The following is a 20,346-nucleotide window of genomic DNA, read 5'->3' as shown; positions in this document are numbered from 1 at the left end:
TTGAGACATCCCAGAGAAAAGAGGAGACTGAGGGAGACATAACAGACCATGACAGATATTTTTAGAGACTGACTTTTCTCAGGAGCCAGTTATTAGTGTATAAATGTTCATCACAAGTCATATAAGATTGACATCATTTGATTTGATTGTCCATCAATCTATCTCTGGTCGATCTTTACTGTTTACCCTGTCCCTATCCAGGCATGCTCTTGTGAAGACATAGGCAGATAGCCAATCTATCAAAGGGGGTCTATTTTCCTTTGTATTCATTTCTTGTGTCTGGATGTTTAAATCTTATTTGCTTTCCTGATTTTATAAATACAGCTCTGAAAAAAATTAAGAGACCTCTCCAAATGTTTGTTAAATCCTTATCTCTACATGTATGGCAGCCATTCCAGTGTCTGCTGAATTCCAACACAGAGAAAAATGGTCAGTAGTCTCTAGAATACAATAAAAACAAAAACAAAAATCATTTAACTCAAAGTCATACCTATAAATAATAAAACCAGAGTATCTGATAATGCTGAAGTGGTTTCCTAATTTCTTTCTGGAGCCATGTATTTGCCTTCATTAAGAGTGCAGTTGCTGAATGTCATCAGACAGCTGTGCTGTTTAACTAAGTCTTGCCGGGAGTTATGCCCTTCATTTCCTTTGTGCCTCCTGTCTGCCTGCAGATCTACCTGCGCTTCATGGAGTACCAGATGGAACACTCCAATGAGTGTAAGAAGAACTTTGTGGCCGTATACGATGGCAGCAGCGCCATCGAAAACCTCAAGGCCAAGTTCTGCAGCACCGTGGCCAACGACGTGATGCTGGATAACGGCGTGGGAGTCGTGCGGATGTGGGCTGATGAGAAGAGCCGACTCAGTCGATTCCGCATGCTCTTCACCTCATTCGTTGACCGTGAGTACAACATACCTCAGACTTGGCCATGCTACGTGCCATGGCAATATATTTTCTATTCACGGCATTCCTTTTAACGGTTAGATGCTTTTTGCTATTGCTTTCTCCTTATGGCTCTCAAGTGGTGCAGCAAGGACTCATTTTTGTAAGCTGACCTAGTAGTTAACATCGCAAGCTGTCCATCGACAAAAGCCAATGAGAATGTTCAGAATATTGCAGAAAATAAGATCTGAGGCAAGCAAAAGTTAAAACACGGTTTGTTCAGCAGGATATTCTCAACACCAACACCGCTAAAGTAAAGGTGGCTAATGTTCCACTTGATGACGTTTGGCAGTCTCATTTGCCTCTAGGTATTTCTTTTCTTTTTTTCTCCAAAGAAAGCACAGAAACATGAGCAATCACTGCCCCTGTGCAAGTCCCTGCAGAACCCGTTAGCCAATACACCGACACTGTCCTCCTCTTTATGCTGCGTCAGCTGACTTCCTTGGAGGCAGCCTATCTCGTCCTGCCTCACGATTTCATTGGTTATTTACACATTCTATTGCATTACTTTCCATAGGTATTAAGTACAAAGTGAAATTGCCTGCTTTGTCACAGTTGGCCATGAATGTGTTCAGAAGTATAAAGATGGCTAATAGACGGAGCTCCATTCCAACTGCCCCTCATAACTCTGTGTGACACTGTGTAATGGATTAAAAGCTGTATCCACCCACACACAGAAACAGACACAAGAACAGTTGATTTATGAGGTCCTGCTTTCTGTCTGCATCAGTAGGCACGAACACACACTGTGTATCAGATCCGAGTGGAAAGCTAATTACACTGTGCCATGTTTAGAGCAGAGATATGAGAAAACCAATTATTTATTCAAGGATTTTTAAATACCAGAAAGCAGGAAATATTGTTGATATGCATGTCACATCGTGATACAGTGGAGTTTGTAGGCAGCTTACAAAGGAAAATAGAATTGATCTATTTTGGTGAAATAAAAGTAGGGTTAATGTACCTAATGGAAGTAATAATACATTAAAATTCAACATTTCTGAAGGACAAGAAACTTTCCAACGGATGCTGTTAGAGGTTGCTCAGAGAGTAGCAGGAATTGCCATTCTGGAAAAAATGTTTCTGTTAGCTCTGACATATTTTCATTAAATGCCTGAATAGACAGAGATATTAATTGCCACATTCTACTGCACAAGTCCCAAATCCTAGGTGAATGCTAATAATGTTTTTCTCAGCAAACCCAGAACCGTTGCAACCTAATGGCCTTTTAAATTCAGCCGGGTGTTTCTTTTTTTGACTCTGAAAGTCCTTAATACCGTTTGGATCCTAATTAATTCCGATCACATAGTTCATTTCAGGGAGAAGTCTCTTGAATCACCCCCAAACTTTATTTTGTCAGTCAGGGACTATCTCAAAGTTTTCTTGGAGGTCAGAGGGATCCATTAGTCTTTGTCACTCTGAGAACAACTTGAGGCTTGCGTTCTACACTTTGTCTTCCTTAACGCCCATTTCCAAATGGCGCCTGTTTCTCTGAGCCAGCGTCTTATTTCAAAAGTTTTCCAATGAGAAAAAAGCTTATGCAGCCAATTCAAGACACAGCTCGGCAACAAGCGTCTTTCCGTTTTTATGCGATCACGCAGGTGAGTGTTTATCGCCGTAAGCAGATCCTCCTCCTCGTCTACAGCTGTCCATTGGCTGGAAGCAGTGAAGCTCATTCATGCACAACACCATACTGCCCGTTGGTGTTCATAGTGAAAAACACAATATCAAACAAGTATCTCGTAGCACAGTGAAGGAGGCTGTGGACGCAAACCCATAATGTGCTATAATCATCCACCAGAAGCACCTCTAAATCCATATTAGGATGCTACTGAATAGACATACAGGCACACCGGCGTACAAACTCACAGTGCGTATGTGAATGTGTGGAAGGAGGGTGGGGGTAAGAGGGTGAAGCGTTGTTGACACCCGGTGTGAAAGGCTACATTTTGAAGGCGGGACACGCATAATGGGTTTAGAAGCGATCTTGGTGTCAGGGGAGCGACTCCGTGTACAGGGAGATGGATGGGGTGGACCATCTAACTCACATAAACACACACACACACACACACACACACACACACACACACAAACAAACACAATCACAGTGGACCTCGGAGCAGAGGGTGAAGCTGGTGGAGCGGACCACAGTCTGTTTCAGCTGTGATAAAGACTCAAAGTGTGACGGCGGCTGCAAATCCAGAAGTGGAAAATTGGGAAAAAGGGGGCTGGACCAAGAGAACAGACGAAGAGAGACTGAAGGCTGGATATAATGTTCAGGCCTTCCTGTCAGGAGGCTCTTTCTGTGAAACTGAAGAAGAAATCAGGAGAAAGCCCTCAAATTCGTAGCAGGGAAGAGGTTTTTTGTACGTGATGTTGTTGTTGTTTTTGTTGTATGTTTGCAATCTATCTATCTAATAGTATTATTTTGCAAGATTTACTTTTTATTTTAGTCTGTACACGCCACTATGAATATGAAGTTCTGTCGGTCTTGGGTGAGGGCTCTCTTCTCTTACTCTCTCTGAAATTTCTGCCTTTTTTATCCCCTGGAAATGCTTTTTGGGATTTCTCAAGTATGTGATTTAATATTTAGTGCTACTTTGCCCTTTGTCCTTTCCACATTGAAGGTTGGAAAGGACAAAGGGAGGAAGGGATGGATGGATCAAGGAAGGGATGAAGGAAAAGAGGGCTGTATGGATGAAGGGTGAAAGGGATGTATGGAAGGAAAAAAGGAGAAAGGGAGGGATGTAGGGAAGAAGAGATCAAGGAAGAGAGGGCTGTAGGGAGGGAGGGATAAAGAGCTGTAGGGATGAAGGGAGAGAGGGCTGTTTGAAGGGAGGGATGAAGGATGAAAGGGATGTAGGGAAGTAAAAAAGGAGGAAGGGATGAAGGAATTTAGGGAGGGAGGGATGTAGGGAAGAAGGGATGAAGGAAGAGAGGGCTGTAGGGATGACGGGTGGATGGAATGTATAGAGGGGGGAGGAAGAAAGAAGGAATAAATGGTCGAAGGGATGGTAAAGGGTAGACGGGGTAGGGATGATGGGATGAACAGGATAAAGGGAGGGAGGGATCTCTGTTGAAGAAGAAATGAAATATGCAACAGACTACAGGAATATCTAGCCCCGCCCCCTCTCATGGGAACCAGCTTTGCCTCACATTTTGCTGCAGCACCAAATCATCTACTCCAAAGCCGAGCTGCATTTTCCAAATCCTTGCAGCCGCTCCTTCAGACCGCATCGATCTCCTGAGCCCAGCAGCCAGCTTCAATTACCCGTCCTCTCGGTCTCTGCCGGCGCAGCCTTCAGACGCCCGTCGTCACTCTAATGTGCGGCGTCTCGCGGCACTCGACTGAACAATTGACCACACATGAAGCCATTTCAACTACCCTCCACACACACGCCATGCTTTCTCCTTTCATCTTTTCCAGATTTCTCCTTCTCTGCCTCGTTCTTAGTTTTCCTGCTTCAACCTTTCTCCCCCCTTTCTCTCACCTTCTCTAACTCCCTCGACGTGAAGGCTGTAGCACAGTGGATCTCCTCCCCTCATCACCCCCTGATGTCTGCAGTAAATGATGATGCATGGCCGTGTGTGGACTGTCTTCAGATGTGTTTCAGAACAGAACAATAGTGCTTTTATAACATGGCCCTGCAGACTTTTTCCGCCACATTATCCACCTTCTATTTATTGTTCTGTTTTATCGTGGTCCTCAGAATAGCCTCCAGTCCCTTTCAAAGAGTTTCATCTTTTACTCGGCGCTGTTAGACAGCTGCTTTCCTGCTGTTTGATTCTAATGTGTAATGTTTTCTTCTCTCTGTGTATTGTCTTTTCCCGGCAGCCCCCTGTTCCGGCAGTTCCTTCTTCTGCCACAGCAACATGTGTATCAACAACTCCCTGGTGTGCAATGGGGTTCAGAACTGTGTCTACCCATGGGATGAGAACCACTGCAAAGGTAATCTTCCTCTTCCTGCCAACCTTTCCCAGATCTTATTTTTGATAAGGATTTATGAAAGTTTCTTAGGGATGGTTTGCACATTTTTTTCATCATCCTTTCTTCCCTGTCCTCACCCTTCCTCCAGAGAATCGATCTAAGGGGCTTTTTCATCAGATCACAAAGACCCACGGCACCGTCATCGGTGTCTCGTCGGGCATCGTGCTGGTTCTTCTTATCATCTCCATCCTGGTCCAGATGAAGCAGCCGAGGAAGAAGGTAACTCACCCTCTGTGGTTGACCTTTTGTTCAGCAGGAAAGAGGAGACGCGTAATTGAAAGTGATGGTGAGGTGCTACGGAGACTGAGAAGAAAAGATTAAATACACCCGGGGATTTCACACCATTACACACCGTATAAAGGATAATGCAGTTCAACGGAGGTGTCACGGAAAAGGAAGCAGGGGCGATTGAAAAGAGGCAGGAACTTAGAACAGATATGACTTTAATTGTAGGTAATCCAGGCCAGACAATCTTCCTGTTTCACAACAAACAACGATGGTACAAAGCCTGCACAGAAAACCAGGACTTATATACAAGCAGAACTAATGAGGTGCACAAGAGGTCAGGTGGTGGAAGGGCTAATGGGGAACAGGTGGCACTAATTAGGCCTGGATAAATAATACAAAACAAAAAGGAAAGGAAGTAAAAACAGAAAGCAAATCCAAAAAGATCATGACAACAGGTGATGTGTCATTTCAAGGTTATTGTCTCTTTGGTTTAACCTCCAATTATGTTGTCTCAGTTATTTAAATTTGGCTGGTCCATTAAGAATTCTGTCTGAAAAACTGTGCCTCTGATGGATTTCTCTCCGGGCATGACTTATTCTGTAAAAGATTTTGCTAGATTTTTGACAATGAGCAGCTTATGAATTAAATAGGTGAGGGAAAAAATCTGAAGAAAACAAATATTATGTCATTGATTATCCATTAATAAAAGGAAAGGAATAACACAAATACTCAAAACTAAAGGATTTTGAAGTCTTTATATTTGGGTGGAAATTGCTTTTCATCCCCTTTAATCCTACCACCTTTGTAAACATTAAATATGAAAGCCCTGAAAACTGGATTTCAAATCTTACTATGATATATGTCTTTGTCAAACATAATCAGATGTGATGTACAGTGGTCTGGCAACATAGACACAAATACAGAACCAACTATCATCAGCCTCTGCTTCAAACGTTGCTCAAATGATCAGTACACAGAATCTCAGACATCCCTCTGTATCAATGTGGATGCTAGCGGCTTTCTATTCTTTAAAACGTAACTGTCTGAATGGATATCCTGTCTTCCAGGTGGTAGCCCGCAGGCCCGGTGTTTTCAACAAGGCGGGCTTCCAGGAGGTGTTCGACCCGCCCCACTACGAGCTCTTCTCTCTGCGTGACAAGGAGATTTCCTCCGATATGGCCGACCTGTCCGAGGAGCTGGACAGCTTCCACAAGCTGCGGCGCTCCTCCACGATGTCCCGCTGCGTGCACGAGCACCACTGCGGTTCGCAGGGCTCCATGGCGACCGGCGGCGGCAGCATGAAGCACAGCCGCACCACCCTCAGTTCCATGGAGCTGTCCTACCACAACGACTTCTCCAAGCCCCCACCCATGAAGACGTTCAACTCCACGTCCAGCTACAAGAAGAGCTGCTACGGCTACAAGCAGCACTCACAGACTCACGACTGCGACCAGCAGGTCATCGAGGACCGCGTCACGGAGGAGATCCCGTGTGAGATCTATGGCCGCGGCATAGGAGGAGCCACGGGGGGAACGATGGGAGGAGGAGCGTCAGGGATTGCAGGAGGAGGGATCGGAGGACCAGTGGGGATCACAGGAGGAGTGGCAATGGCAGGGGGAATGGGTATGGGTATGGGGGGAGGAGTGGGCATGGCTGGGCCCAGTGGCATCGCCGGAGGGATCGGCGGCGGGATGGCAGGAGCCTGCGGCACCCTCAGTGTCCGCGGAAACAGCGCTCGCAACAGCACCACAATAGTTGACCCATCACAGCGCTCCATGTCCATGGACTTCTAGACGGGGAAGGGGATGCAGAAAAAGTTTGGATTTCACTCATCGGAGAAAAGACAGAAGAAGAGAAGACAGGAGGGTCACAATAATGTTAAATTGATCACTCCTCTTCCCACTTCTGCCTTTGCTTTTTAAATAGTAATAAGATAATTGCACACTTAAGGATCTTCTCAAACTCTCGCCTGAAGGTTTGGGAATCAAGGATCCAAAAGACACAAAAAACGGACTTATGGTTCCATGACTAAGGATTCTGAACGATGTAGGGTGCAGGAGACTTCTTCTCTCTCCTCCGGTCTAATACAAATGTAATTTCGCCGTTTGATAAGAAGAGGGTTCTAGCATGCAGACCCAGACTGCTCTCTGTTTGGGAGCCGATACGAGCAGGTAACCAGGCAGAAACAAGGAGAGAAGCAAGATGAAGACATGCCCCAGACTGAGTTTCTACATTTATTCACCTGCCATGCACAGATATATGATATATAGTGCGTCTTCTAATCATTTGAGTCTTTATTTTTGTCAGTGTACTGTACTGTTAAAACCAGTATATATCCAGCCTCATGGTGACGCTTGGCTTTGAACTCTTTAATCTTTTACAGATGTTGCTCAGATGATTTTATGAGGATGATGAGGATGATAATGATGATGTTAACGATGTGATATTACTATAATAATTGTGTAATTTTAATGGTTACCTTACACATACAGGGAAGGTAAACTCCATTCTGTCTCTCCTCAGGAAGAGCACATGTAGAGACTTATTTTAGTAAGAAATACAGACAGAGAAAGGTCTATTCCTGCTCTGTGAGCTTTATAGCATATGGTGGCTATGAGTGATCATTTATGGAATATAAAAATGTGTGGTTGTGAGTCCTGGACTGAATCAAAATAGCAACCATCCCACTCCCAAACCTCCTTAGCAAGAGAAAATATAATTTCTCAATTCCCCTCCTGAGTGTGTAAAACAAGCACAACCTGTTTCCATGACGAGACAGACATGTAGCCTCAATGGGACTGATTTTTGATTTTAACTACTGGTTGTATTATTTCATTCTGTTGAATTAAATGAGAGCTTACTCACCTCCCTGTATCAGCTGTTTTTTTATCACCAAGATAAATGGCTACACACTTAAAATGGAGATATCACAACAAGGTAAGACACAAATTGTTTGGAAAGAGAGGGTGGATGAAGCATGTCCAGCCCCAACCTTCCCTTTCCCTGGCCACATTAACCAGGGGGGATTCCAAGATGCTCCCAGGGAGATATAATCCCTCCACCTGATCCTGGGTCGGCCCCTCTTGTCTCCTCCCAGCTGCCTGAACCAGCTCCCTAGGGAGGAAGCCAGGTGGCATCCTTACTCAGTGCCAGAACCACCTCAACTGGCTGCTTTCTACTCAAAGGAGCATGGAGGAGACCCTGTGTGAGATGTATGGGCGTGGTGGAGGAGGAGGAGACTTGGTTGGAGCGATGGGACCGGTGGGATAACAGGAGCAGTGGCGTTGGCTGAAAATGTGTAGTCCTCAACATGGTTTAGGGTAGTTGTATATGCATTACGAAAAGCATATTTAGTCTTATAGCAATATGTTGACATCGTTTCTATAGTTTAATCAGATGGTGTTATTGAGATTTAGCTCTCGTTGACCTAAGAAAAAGACCACCATCTGCATAACAGAAACAACACAATGAGAAAGACTTAAAATAGGAACAAAAATCATGAAAAACACCAAACTTTAAAATCTCCTGCAGTAGAACACAAGAATCTGGCTGTAGGGTTTACAGGTCATTTCAAAGGTTCCTGAAACCAGTTTTAAGATGGCTATTTTATCAACACTGAAATCGACTGTTGACTGATCCATTCAACTGTTTAGAACAGAACAAATACAGTCCAAAATGTGTCTGGTGATAAGGCATAATAGGTAAGTATACAGGGTCTAACCCAAAGTTAGTTTACAGGCAGCATGATTAAACTGGATTTCTCCATAGTCACTGACACACATGAAGATTGGCTGCACAATATTTGGATTTGGATCCTAAAATCGTAAACAAGAAGCAGTCGGATGCCGAGCCAAAGTGTTTGGATGACTCAGCAAGTATAATTTGAAAGCTATTTGAAGATCCAAAGGTGTCCTATTATGCTTTTTGTGGTTTTCCCCTTCATGAAGTGTCTGTTTTTTGTGCATGTTAATGTTTCCTCCAGAGGAAGTTTCTCTCCAACACACTCCCCCCCTACATACACATATCACTATGTAACTAGCGCTCTAACATGTTGTACATGACGCTCCAAGGGGCGAGACATCTCCTAGTGGTTGACTAATCACAACAGAGCCGGGTTGCTAACCAATCAAAGCAGACTGGGATCTGGTTTCAGACAGAGGCTGACGAGAGGTGCAGCCGCACAGGCAGTGTGAGAAAAATGAATACGTTTCTGGACATTAAAGTATGGAAACATCACATTAGAGGAACACAATACAAAAATAAACCTGAACATTTGAATATAGAGGAGAAAAGAGAGAAAAGTCAATGGTGGTCACGATCTATCCTGCATTCAAAACTAGTCTGATTACGAAGTGATAATTGGAAAACATCAAAGGCAGACTGAGATGAGACGGAGCCTTGGCTGGATTGCGTCGAATAAAGTTGTATAATCAGCAAAAAAATTAAAGCATTGATTAAATTAAAATGAGTTCTGCTTCAAAGAATACTGTATATAAAGATAGTGCCAATACTGTTGACTGCCAACCATAAAACGTGTTTGAACTGAATAATCTTTGGAGATTTTTTTGTCGGTATCTCATTCATTGCAGGCACATATTCAACACCCTTTCCTTTGCTGTCCTGGTGTATTAATCCTGTGTAATGCTCAAGGCACCCTTTTATAAAGATGTGACCTTCAGAGGGCTGCATGCATCAGGCTCTGGTGATCTACTGTGACACTGATGCATGTAGTTCCAGGAGCCTAAAGGTACATTTATGTTAATAAACCTACATTACATTTTTGCTGGCTGAGGTTTCAATAATCATTTAAAGATTTTTTTTTAAATGTAAACTGTTATTTAAGCTTTATGTTAATTAGTTGATGAATATTCAAGGTAATATATCACTTCATAACTACTGCTATACATTATTCATGTACACAATTAAAATAATAAGCTGCAAAATACATTACAAGTAAAACTGCAAGAGTTATTGTTTTGAGGATTTCCAAATCATTTACAATATCTATACATCTGTACAAGCTAAGGTGAAGAAAAAAAAACCTTTTAGAACATTCTATAACATAGTGTTACGTCAATGTAACATGGGCATTTAAGATGGCTGTTAAGATCCAGTTTACATTCAATGGATATGCTTCTTTTTTTTTTTTTACTCTCACTGAATTCATATAAAGTGAAAACTAAGTACACAAGTACAAACAGGAGCAGGTTAGCAGGTGCAGAGCACACCTGAGGCATATGACACTTCACAGCTGGGCCTTACATGCAGGAAAATAACACAGTACAAATCCCCGCAGCCATCCATCTCACAGCTAAATGTTCAAGGGCCACGCAGGCAGATGAAAACCATAATGAGGTGTAAGGATAATGGTTATCTGATTCAATTCAATTATGTAGAAAAACAATTGAGTTCACTTCTTATTAGGAGTGATGTACGGAAGCTCATTCCAACCAATGTAATGAGAAAAAGGATCCCATACATCCTTTTAATAAGAAACTTTGTCCACAATGTTTTTAATAATATCTTATAATAAGATAATTATTACTTAATAAGTCTATAAGGATAACATTCTGATTGATTACCTCGAGAATAATGTCAAAAATAATGGTTTAGTATAAAATAATGACACATTTTCTTTTAGTTACGTAGTAACTCAAATGTAATGACTTAGTATGCTACTTTTCAGAATAATTACTGAGAACCTCAAAAATATATTGTTTCTCAAAATAAATGACAAATGCTTTTTAATATTTTGAGAAAGCTTCTTGTTGTTTTAAGTTTTAAGTCATTATTTGTCCAACCATGTTGTGTCCTTCTGTGTACATACTAAATAACATAGTAAGTACTTCTTTCATAAACGTTTGTCACTATAATGATTCAGTATGTTACTTTCGTCACATGCTAAGAGTTACGTTTTTCAATAAGCAGTAATGTGGTGTACCCGCAGCCTGGAGGCAGCAGCGGCCCACACGGATCATCGCTCTTCCCGGAAACTGAAACACGAGGCGAGCAAAAACATTTTCCACCGGCTCTTTCTCTTTGTCCACCCTCCTCCCTGCTGAAGCAACATCCACAGCAACACCATGGCGACTGTAGTAGACACAAAACTATACGATATTCTCGGTGTGACTCCGAACGCTACGGAGAACGAGCTGAAGAAGGTAATTACGCAGAAAGGTTTGAACAAACCACGGAATTACACCAGGTTAATGTTTGTGAGAGTGACAATTGCTACAATCAGGAAATGCGTTATTATGCACAGTAAGCTAGTTAGCTAACACGCTAGGCTAACATGCTAACCGGCCTGGATGGTCATGTGGTGATGCGGCTGTAATGTTAAATCTTCATGAGTTCTGTAACATCAGGAGTTCTTTTAATTTCAGCAACAGTCGGTATGGATTTTCGTCTAGTTTTAAACCGAACAATCAACTAGGCAACGGCGGAGTTGCGACATTGAGTTAGTCCGCTTGTCACGTTACGAATCAGGCGATTGACCTCACGTTAGCTTTAGCTCAGGTGTTTGTCATGTTGTCAGCTAGCTAACGTTAAGCCTGTCGAAGGTTCTAGAAACAGGTAACATTACATGTAGTGAGTATGTCCCAATGGCTAGAAACTATTATCAGATAGCTTGCTGATAAAGACACATCTATGGTGTAAAGAAATGATTCTAAGAAGTCAACGTTGAACCTTGCATTACTGAATGTCAAGTTGACCATACAGTAACGTTGCTGTTATTGGTTGTCCATAATTATGCTATTTTACTGTTTCACTTTCTGTGGGAGTCGATGCTCTGTATCCCCTTGCAGCCAGTTCAGGAGATATAAGGCTAAAATGAATGTGCTGTTACATTGTTAACACTAAAATAAACTCCGCTAGCTGATGAGCTAACGTCACTATATCATTGCGTGTTATCTTGCCCATCTCAATCCGAGCTAAACCTGGTGTAAATCGTTACATAGGTGAAAGATATTTACTTCACTCTCCCATTTTATCAACGCTTGACTTGAAGGAAAATAGCGCAATTTCTTAACGACATCTCTGGTTAGCGAGAGATGCTAATCAGCATACGCACGCTATGCTAAACATTGGTGATTAAATTGTCAGACATTTTGAAGTAGCGTTTTTTTTAGACAGAATGATTATTAAGTCACAGATATAATGCAGTTAGAAGAAGTGGGTCTTTCGTAATAAAAATCCCCCGATAGACACTTACTCAGTTAAACCTTGAGAATAAACTTTCCATCCGTCAGTGCTTAGCATCACGTGTGATTGCATAAAAAGTAGACTCTGTTCCTTCTCATAAATTTGAGTCATACAGGTGTGTGATTTCAGTAAACAACGCATTTCTACAATGATTATTATATAATTATGCTCTCTCTTTTGTGTACTTCTAGTCATACCGGAAACTGGCAAAAGAATACCACCCCGACAAGAACCCAAATGCTGGTGACAAGGTAAGATATTTATGACAGTTTGGACCAAAGGGCGTAATTTAACAGCAACCTTTCTCATGTAAATTATAATGGGGAGGGAACACAAATAGTTTTTTTTAGAGGGGTTAAGTAGAAATGAGACATTGTATTGCTTGTCTTTCGGCTTTAAGTCATTCTTTAGATGTTATAATGAATAGTCATCAACGTCCAGTTTTATAAAAGCTCATTCTCAAAAGTTAATGCTTGCGTTTTGGTTCGGTCACTTTTACATTTCCTCAGTCCCCTGTCACCACAGATCTTAAACCATTAGCTTGTGATGTAGCATTTTGGAAGATTGGTGTTAACATTATACATTTAGTACCTCTCTTCCACCATTCCCCATATGGCATGGTGCCATTGTCTCAGCGAGGGATCACATTTTTAGCAATATGACACCGTTACTTCAGTGCCTTAAGCTTGGAGGAAGTATGTGTAAAATAGAAATCTCTTGCTTTTATAAGAACTGTGTTCTACAAAGCTCATCCTTTCTAGTGTCAATGAGACAGCCACATAACTTTGGGGTAAATTTGTGTTGATTTGATGTTAGAGACGGGCCAACTGAACTTTGCCGTTATGTTATTCATTGTAGTTTTTGGCATGTTGTTGAATTGCCTTAGTTGTTTGATTTCGATTCTGTCAAAAATGTGTACAAATTTAAACATTTATGAAATTACTTGTTAAAATTAGGCTGTGATATAGGTACACATTGTGCTTATTCTTATGCACATTTTCTGACATTCTACAGACTTAGGTGTAGGTTTCAGACAGGACCTTTTTAGGGTTATATAGGATGTTATGTGGCATGGGATTAGATGTGAAATAAGCCTGATGTATGAAATTGCAACCTGAAGAATGCTTTGCCCAGGAATGAGGTCACTTTTGTTAACACAACAGCTGAGGTGAAAGATTAGCTCTAGGTCTGAGCTGTGTTTAATATGCTGTAAAAAATGACACCTTGTAAAAAATTTCTGTACCTCTCTCAAAACATAGTTCAAAGAAATCAGTTTTGCCTATGAGGTGCTGACCAACCCTGAAAAGAAGGAACTGTATGACCGCTATGGAGAACAAGGCTTGCGGGAAGGAGGTGGGGGTGGCCCGGGGATGGACGACATTTTCTCCCACATCTTCGGCGGTGGACTTTTCGGATTCATGGGTGGCCAGGGGAGTCGTGCCAGGAATGGAGGTCGGAGGAGAGGAGAGGACATGGTCCATCCGCTCAAGTAAGAATAAGCTTGTAAACTGATGTATAGGCTTTGACTTTGATGCTTGTACTAGGGTTGCACAAATAATTTAAATGTAATCAAAAATCCCAATATGGATAACCACATTACTCAAAACTCAGGATTTGTTGTTTATCATATTTTGAGTGCGGTATTGTGCATCTCCAGAGGGAGTCCCCTTTATAAGTCCTTGGTTGTACTCCAGCTCTTCTGTCTTGTGTCACTAAATAGTCTCTAACCATCACTCTTTTTTACTCCAGGGTGACACTGGAGGACGTTTACAACGGGAAAACGACTAAACTTCAACTTAGCAAGAATGTACTCTGTAGCGCTTGTAGTGGGTAAGTTTTAGAACTGACATTGGTTATTTAGTTTATGCAGTGTTTGTCCTTTCTAACAATGAATCCATGTCATGTATGCAGGCAGGGAGGCAAAACGGGCGCCGTACAAAAATGTACAACATGTAGGGGACGAGGCATGCGCATCATGATCAGACAGCTGGCCCCGGGAATGGTCCAACAGATGCAGTCTGTGTGTACCGATTGTAACGGAGAAGGTAAGATCAACTAAACTGTGATGAAGCATTTCCTCTGTTTTATAGCCTGTACCCCCCCTTACCGTGTCTCCTTCAACCCACTCCAGGTGAAGTTATCAGTGAGAAGGATCGCTGTAAAAAATGTGAAGGCAAGAAAGTCATCAAGGAGGTGAAGATCCTGGAGGTGCACGTGGACAAAGGCATGAAGCACGGCCAGAAAATTACCTTCGGTGGGGAGGCTGACCAGGCGCCTGGCGTTGAGCCTGGGGACATCGTCCTCGTCCTACAGGAAAAAGAGAATGAGGTAGGAGGTCCATACTCCTCTTATCCTGCCCTTTATTTTCTGTTGTCAGTGGGAACTTAATGTATTTATTTAGGACACCGCTTTGCTTTTATGTCAGTTACTCTTCCGATGTTAGATTTATATTCGTCGAACATTGGCAAAAAAGGTATAACCGATATAAAGATTTGTAATCTTTAATAATAGGCCCAAAAGATAAATAAGTAACACCAAACAATACCAAGAAAAAGCATCAGCAATGGTATTGGCATCGACCAAAATGTTTTACTAAACATTGATACTGAAACTTGCCATCAGTGCATGCATCCCTATAAGTTACTAAATATATCCTGCAGATAAAGAGATGACCATGGCTCTAAACCAGCTTCCCTCCCCTGGCAGCAGCTTCCCACTGATAGATTCTTTAAAGGCCATTTTGTGAGCACTGAGTTCTCTATATGCATACATGTGTGCAGCATATGTCTGTAAACATGTTCTTCTTGGCTGCTCCATCAAACACAGGCCTGTGGGGGCACAGGAGATGCCTCTGTATACATTGTCTTAACAAGAGGCTGAACATGAGTCGAGTTTGTGTCTAAAACAAAAGCTTCTATAGGATTGGAATTGCCTTGTTGGGGTTTGGCCAAAAACAGACAAGATGGTAAAGCAGCAAAAGATGTGCAAATCCCCACACATCAACCATTATCAGCTAATGCTGTATCAGTCAAAGTCCACTATATTGTCAAAGTTTCCACATGTGTTATACAGAAAATTGAAATACAGCTTCTACCATTACGGTCAGATCAGTGAGTATACATGTAACTGTAAATCACAGAACACTGCTCCTGCATGGTATGCTTCAGCTGCTGTTTGCTGTGTGTATTCTTGGTCCCTTTGTGTTTTTTGTGGCTTTCAGCCTGTTACACAAATAAGTGAATGGCTAGTTAATGTTCATTTATTTGAGAGCAGTGTTGCATGGTTGGCATTTTGTGGGGCATTCTTCTACTTTGCTGTCAGGAATGTTGTGTGTCTTGATGAACTAAAGGATATAGATTAGGGAAGGTAGGTGTGTCCTGGAAATGAAGCAGCTAAAAGGATATTACAAGAATGTTAACACCTTGCGCACTTGCATCAGATACATCAGATGTGTACTGTGCTTTCCTGACTTGGCTCTCAGGGGGCTTTACAGTGTGTATAAAATTCCAAACACTCTGTCCTTAGTTCCCGCAGCGCAAAAGGAAAAACCCACAGAAACCTCACACATGGGGGGGAATGGAAGAAGCCTGAGCAGAGCAGGGATCCCTCTCCTAGGATGACAAGCTTGCAATAAATCTTGTGTGTATCAATTAAAGAGACAATAAAATTACGACAGACAGAATCCAAAGGAGACAAGTCCTCAAATCAGCTGTCTCACTTGTGGAGTAACCCAGATACAGACTGGTTTCAACTCGACGAGTTTAATGATGAATCCGATTCCTTCATCTCCCAGGTTGAAAAATAAATGAAATACTGTTTCTGTGTCAGAGTTAGTCGGGGCAGATGGGTCCAGCTGGTGGAGCTTCACACCTCTCCACTGTCTTGAGTGCCAACCGCCAGATTGTCCTGACAGCGCTGCGCTGTCAGAGCGTTACACCGCTCAAACTTAGAACATGGAAACATGCCACGATGAATAAAGCAAGTGTTTGATATATCCCCGCTATTGTCACTCCAGACACTCAAATATACCTCTTTTATATCAATGTTTTAACTTTGCACAACACGGCACATTAGTCAACTTCAACTGAGGACAGATCCTCTTACACTTTGTTAGCAGTGTATTCAGGGATAGAAATCTTCTTTGTGGGACATTTACAGCGTCACAGATTAAAGGCAAATATTATAAGCGTGGACTAACATAATAACTAAAGAAATAAGCACACGTTAATAAAAAAAAAATGTAATTAGTACACATCCATGGTGAAAATGAAGTGACAGCATTATAAAAGAGTAAAGTTAACGTATAAAGGATTAAAGAACGTTTGTGGGAATTGAATGCAAGAGCCCAAAAATGTAATTGTTCCAGGGGGATTTTATCTTCAGTACCGTTTTGATTTGTAAATGAATCTTGCCGTAGTTCCAGAAAATCATCCCCACACTTACATTCTTACATTTCTAGAAATTGCTGCACACACTCAGGGGGTCTCCGCCAGCCGCCACTCTCTGTCTGAATCAGGTTCCCTCTGACAATGCAAAGTTGTGTTGTCCTCTCTGGAACAGCAGGCTGCGCTGTCTTTGGTGCCCGTGTGTGTGAGTGGTTGGTGGAAGCAAAATGGGTTACTACAGAAACACTCGCATGTGCTGTGGATGTATCTGCCATGCCGCTGGTAGAAAGTAAGGTATAAACATTGGAAATATACATAGTTGTTGTGTAGACAGGCTGATTAATTTGTCCTCAAAATAAAAATACAATTTAGCTTTGTCATAAAGACTTTGTGTAGGTAACTGGACAATGGAGCAGGTTTTTTTACATAATTCTTTTTTCCACTGTCAGTTTTTGGGCTTGCCATGCTGCTTCTCCCAGCAGATGCGTCTGTTGATTGAGAGAACTGGTCATTTGGTGCAATTGATGAAATGTCCCATGAGTATACATACTGTTTGTATAAAGCCGTTTTTAACTGTCCATTTCTCTCTGTTTTCAGACATTCAGGCGGGATGGTAACGACCTGTTCATGAACCACAAGCTGGGGCTGGTGGAGGCGCTGTGCGGCTTCCAGTTCATGCTCAAACATTTAGACGGGAGACAGATCGTTGTGAAGTACCCCGCTGGCAAAGTCATCGAACCAGGTTAATACTCTCATACTGTTTTAACCAATCAGTTGTATAGAATTAATATTAAAAGGTCATAATCACCTACTTTTAGGACAAGGAAGTGTTACATTTATATGGTTCAAGAGTTTCACGCACTCTCCTCACACCCACAGGTTTCTATTTTTATTTGGTTTCCTGTGCACATGCTATTTTAAAACAATGGAACCATAACAAAATGCAAAGCTACGAACACCACACAAGGGCATGACGTGCTACAAATCTAAGCTGAACTGGCATCTATTGTCCTAACCAAAAATACTCTTTAGTTTGACCTTATCTGGCCCTTTCTTTTCACTTCCCACAATGCCTGTATCATTTCCTTTTCGCGACATGTCAACACTCAGTGCAACTTAGCTGGTTAAGAATTGCTTTAACATCATCAACACATTAGGGCCGCTTGAGACAAACTTCAGCTGAAAGAATAAAGCGAACCATGTTTGGGGTTTTTTGTCGCTCAATTTGTGAATAAACCTTGTCTAATCTTCTTCTTTTTCCATGCTCTATGTTTTCCAGGCTCCGTCAGGGTGGTGCGAGGAGAGGGCATGCCACAGTACCGTAACCCCTTTGAGAAGGGAGACCTGTACGTCAAGTTTGATGTCCAGTTCCCAGAGAACAACTGGATCAGCCCCGAGAAGCTTGTGGTACAGCATTACCGTTTTTTAACTATTAACTGACCATCATCTTTTAGCCCTCTTTGGTACAACACAATGTGTAGAAATCAATACTTAAAAGAGCTATGAGCTCCATCTAATGATGCATACTCACCCAGTGTTGATGATGTGTGTGTACATATCATGACCTAAGGAGTCAGAGTTAGAGCTAGACATTCCAGAGTGATTAAGCAACCTCGGCAGCAACTAAAAGCTTAATCTCAAACAAAATGTAGACCTCTCTCTGTTGGGTTTCTTTGCAGATTTGTATCAGGGAAACTGTACAGTAAGCTTTTGGCTCTCGTGTCTTAGGTTTCTCTGTTAATGTGCAGTGGGCCTTCCTACACACCCCACGTTCTGCAGTCAACTCATTTCTAAAGTATTATTGAAAGGCTGGAGATTAGAAATGAAGCTCAATTCATCCCATAAATTCAAGGATTAGCTATTTTGTTCATGAATAAGGTCTCACTTTTCATTTGACTGTAAGGTGTTGAACTGGTGTTAGAGAGGCCTCATTCTGCTCTCGGATGTCTCCTCTCCTATAGTGTGTTAGAGAGGTTTTTGTGCGTGTTAATGTTCTGCAAGGCTAAAATCCCTAAATTCTCTCCCACATACCCCCCCTGCCTGAAACGCCTCCGTTAGTCTACTTTTTTTACTTCCATATCATAGTGACATCATTCCGTAACAATTGCGCTTCTATTGGCTAGCACTCCAACACATTGTACATGATAGGCTAAGGGTCGGGTCATATTTAAGCGACGAACCAGTCACAACAGAGGCAACCAGCTAACCAATCAGAGCAGACTGGGCTGTGGTTTCAGACAGAGGGTGAAAGAGGTGCTTGCAGCACAGGCAGTATGAGAAAAATAAAGAGCTTTCTGAACATTGAGGCATGGAGACATTTCCCAGTAGAGACACAAAATATGAACCTGAAAATCAGGATAACAGGGACTCTTTAATTATTTTTTGTCCTGCGTCTCCGTCACTATTGACACCACTGGCGTGTAAGCAGAATGACTAGACTTTCTGTTTAGCCCCGCTCTGATGAATGTTTTCCACGTGTAGGAGCTGGAGGACATGCTGCCCTCACGGTCAGACCCGCCCATCATCACCGCAGACACGGAGGAGGTGGATCTGCAGGACTATGACGTCAGCCAGGGCACATCAGGCGGGGGCCGCAGAGAGGCCTACAATGACAGCTCCGACGAGGAGGGGGGCCACCACGGCCCGGGGGTGCAATGTGCCCACCAGTAGTCCTCACACACACACACACACAGACACACACACACACAACATGTATTGAGTTGCAGAGTAAACAAGGAGGTAGGTCGGAGTGAATGGGTTTCCTCAGACACAGATCAAAGCGACACATTGAATCATGGCATGGGGAATCGCTGATTTCTGTTATCCACCCGTGTGCTCGGATCTTTTTGATCTTTGTCTGAAGAGTTCAGCACCGGGGCAGCCAAAGACGTTCCACTGCACCTGAAACAGCTGCAGTCACTTTAAACAGCAACTTCAGGTTGAAATCATTTATTGTATTTAAGATGTATCGAAACAAAAAGGTTGCCCCTGTGAATGCCATGTAGGACTTCTGATCTGGTGTTTAAGGTGAACCCCCACCCCCCTTTCTTCTACCCATTTGTCAGCCCCCTTTAAAGACCATTCCCCTCCGCTAATGGGAGCTCCAGATCAGTCGAAAAATAGGAATGTTTCTTGTTTGCTGAGTGTGAGACTTGCATTTTGTTTTCATAGTATTTACAATAATTAATTTAAGAGCTACATGCGTATGCACAGACAAAGCAGCTGAGCAATGTGAAGTGCAGATCCTCGGGACTCGTGTGTTCATGGTATCCTCCACTCGGCGCCATCTGTAGGATTTGTTTCTGATTTTTACAGCTTTATTTCCTTTGTAGGTTTTTACTTGTTTATTTCCTTTTCTTTATATTTTAATTCAAAAAGAGAATTGGTTATTGTGTATATCATTGAACTGGTTGTTTGTAAGCTTCATCAGCTGCTGTGTGGATTTAAAAAATGAGGAGAACATAAAGCCTGTATCTGTGCTGAGACCATGTGCATGTAAAAAAGCTTTGGTTCCCGCACTTATCAAACATCTAATGAATCGGCACACATCTTAAGAAAAATGTCTATGAAGTTGTTGAATAAATTGTTGAAATATCA

The 20,346-nt window shown here is 42.3% G+C and overlaps 2 protein-coding genes and 1 long non-coding RNA gene across 3 annotated transcripts in view; 2 read left to right on the top strand and 1 right to left on the bottom strand.

Annotated features, from left to right (window-relative positions):
• LOC134863003 (neuropilin and tolloid-like protein 2) overlaps nucleotides 1-8,016 on the top strand; it is a 21,992-nt gene extending 13,976 nt beyond the window's left edge. The window contains exons 7-10 of the mRNA XM_063881217.1: nucleotides 675-903; nucleotides 4,781-4,894; nucleotides 5,022-5,152; nucleotides 6,229-8,016. Coding sequence (XP_063737287.1) covers nucleotides 675-903; nucleotides 4,781-4,894; nucleotides 5,022-5,152; nucleotides 6,229-6,954 — 1,200 coding nt within the window. The 3' untranslated portion in view covers nucleotides 6,955-8,016. The remainder of the gene's footprint in view (nucleotides 1-674; nucleotides 904-4,780; nucleotides 4,895-5,021; nucleotides 5,153-6,228) is intronic.
• LOC134863005 (uncharacterized) lies at nucleotides 5,898-12,492 on the bottom strand. The gene is made up of 2 exons (XR_010165607.1): nucleotides 12,375-12,492; nucleotides 5,898-6,950 (listed from the first exon to the last, which is right to left on the bottom strand). It is a non-coding gene; the product is annotated as an uncharacterized LOC134863005 (long non-coding RNA).
• dnaja2a (DnaJ heat shock protein family (Hsp40) member A2a) lies at nucleotides 11,086-20,346 on the top strand. The gene is made up of 9 exons (XM_063881218.1): nucleotides 11,086-11,322; nucleotides 12,556-12,615; nucleotides 13,624-13,853; nucleotides 14,114-14,194; nucleotides 14,276-14,409; nucleotides 14,496-14,692; nucleotides 17,347-17,491; nucleotides 18,029-18,156; nucleotides 19,231-20,346. Exons 1-9 carry the CDS (start codon nucleotides 11,245-11,247, stop codon nucleotides 19,417-19,419), a joined length of 1,242 nt encoding a protein of 413 aa, XP_063737288.1. The 5' UTR covers nucleotides 11,086-11,244; the 3' UTR covers nucleotides 19,420-20,346.

The sequence above is a fragment of the Eleginops maclovinus genome, chromosome 4, assembly GCF_036324505.1.
Source record: "Eleginops maclovinus isolate JMC-PN-2008 ecotype Puerto Natales chromosome 4, JC_Emac_rtc_rv5, whole genome shotgun sequence".
NCBI classification, from domain to species: domain Eukaryota; kingdom Metazoa; phylum Chordata; class Actinopteri; order Perciformes; family Eleginopidae; genus Eleginops; species Eleginops maclovinus.
The sequence above is the reverse complement of the archived record's forward strand: the minus strand, read 5'-3'. Positions and strand labels throughout refer to the sequence as shown.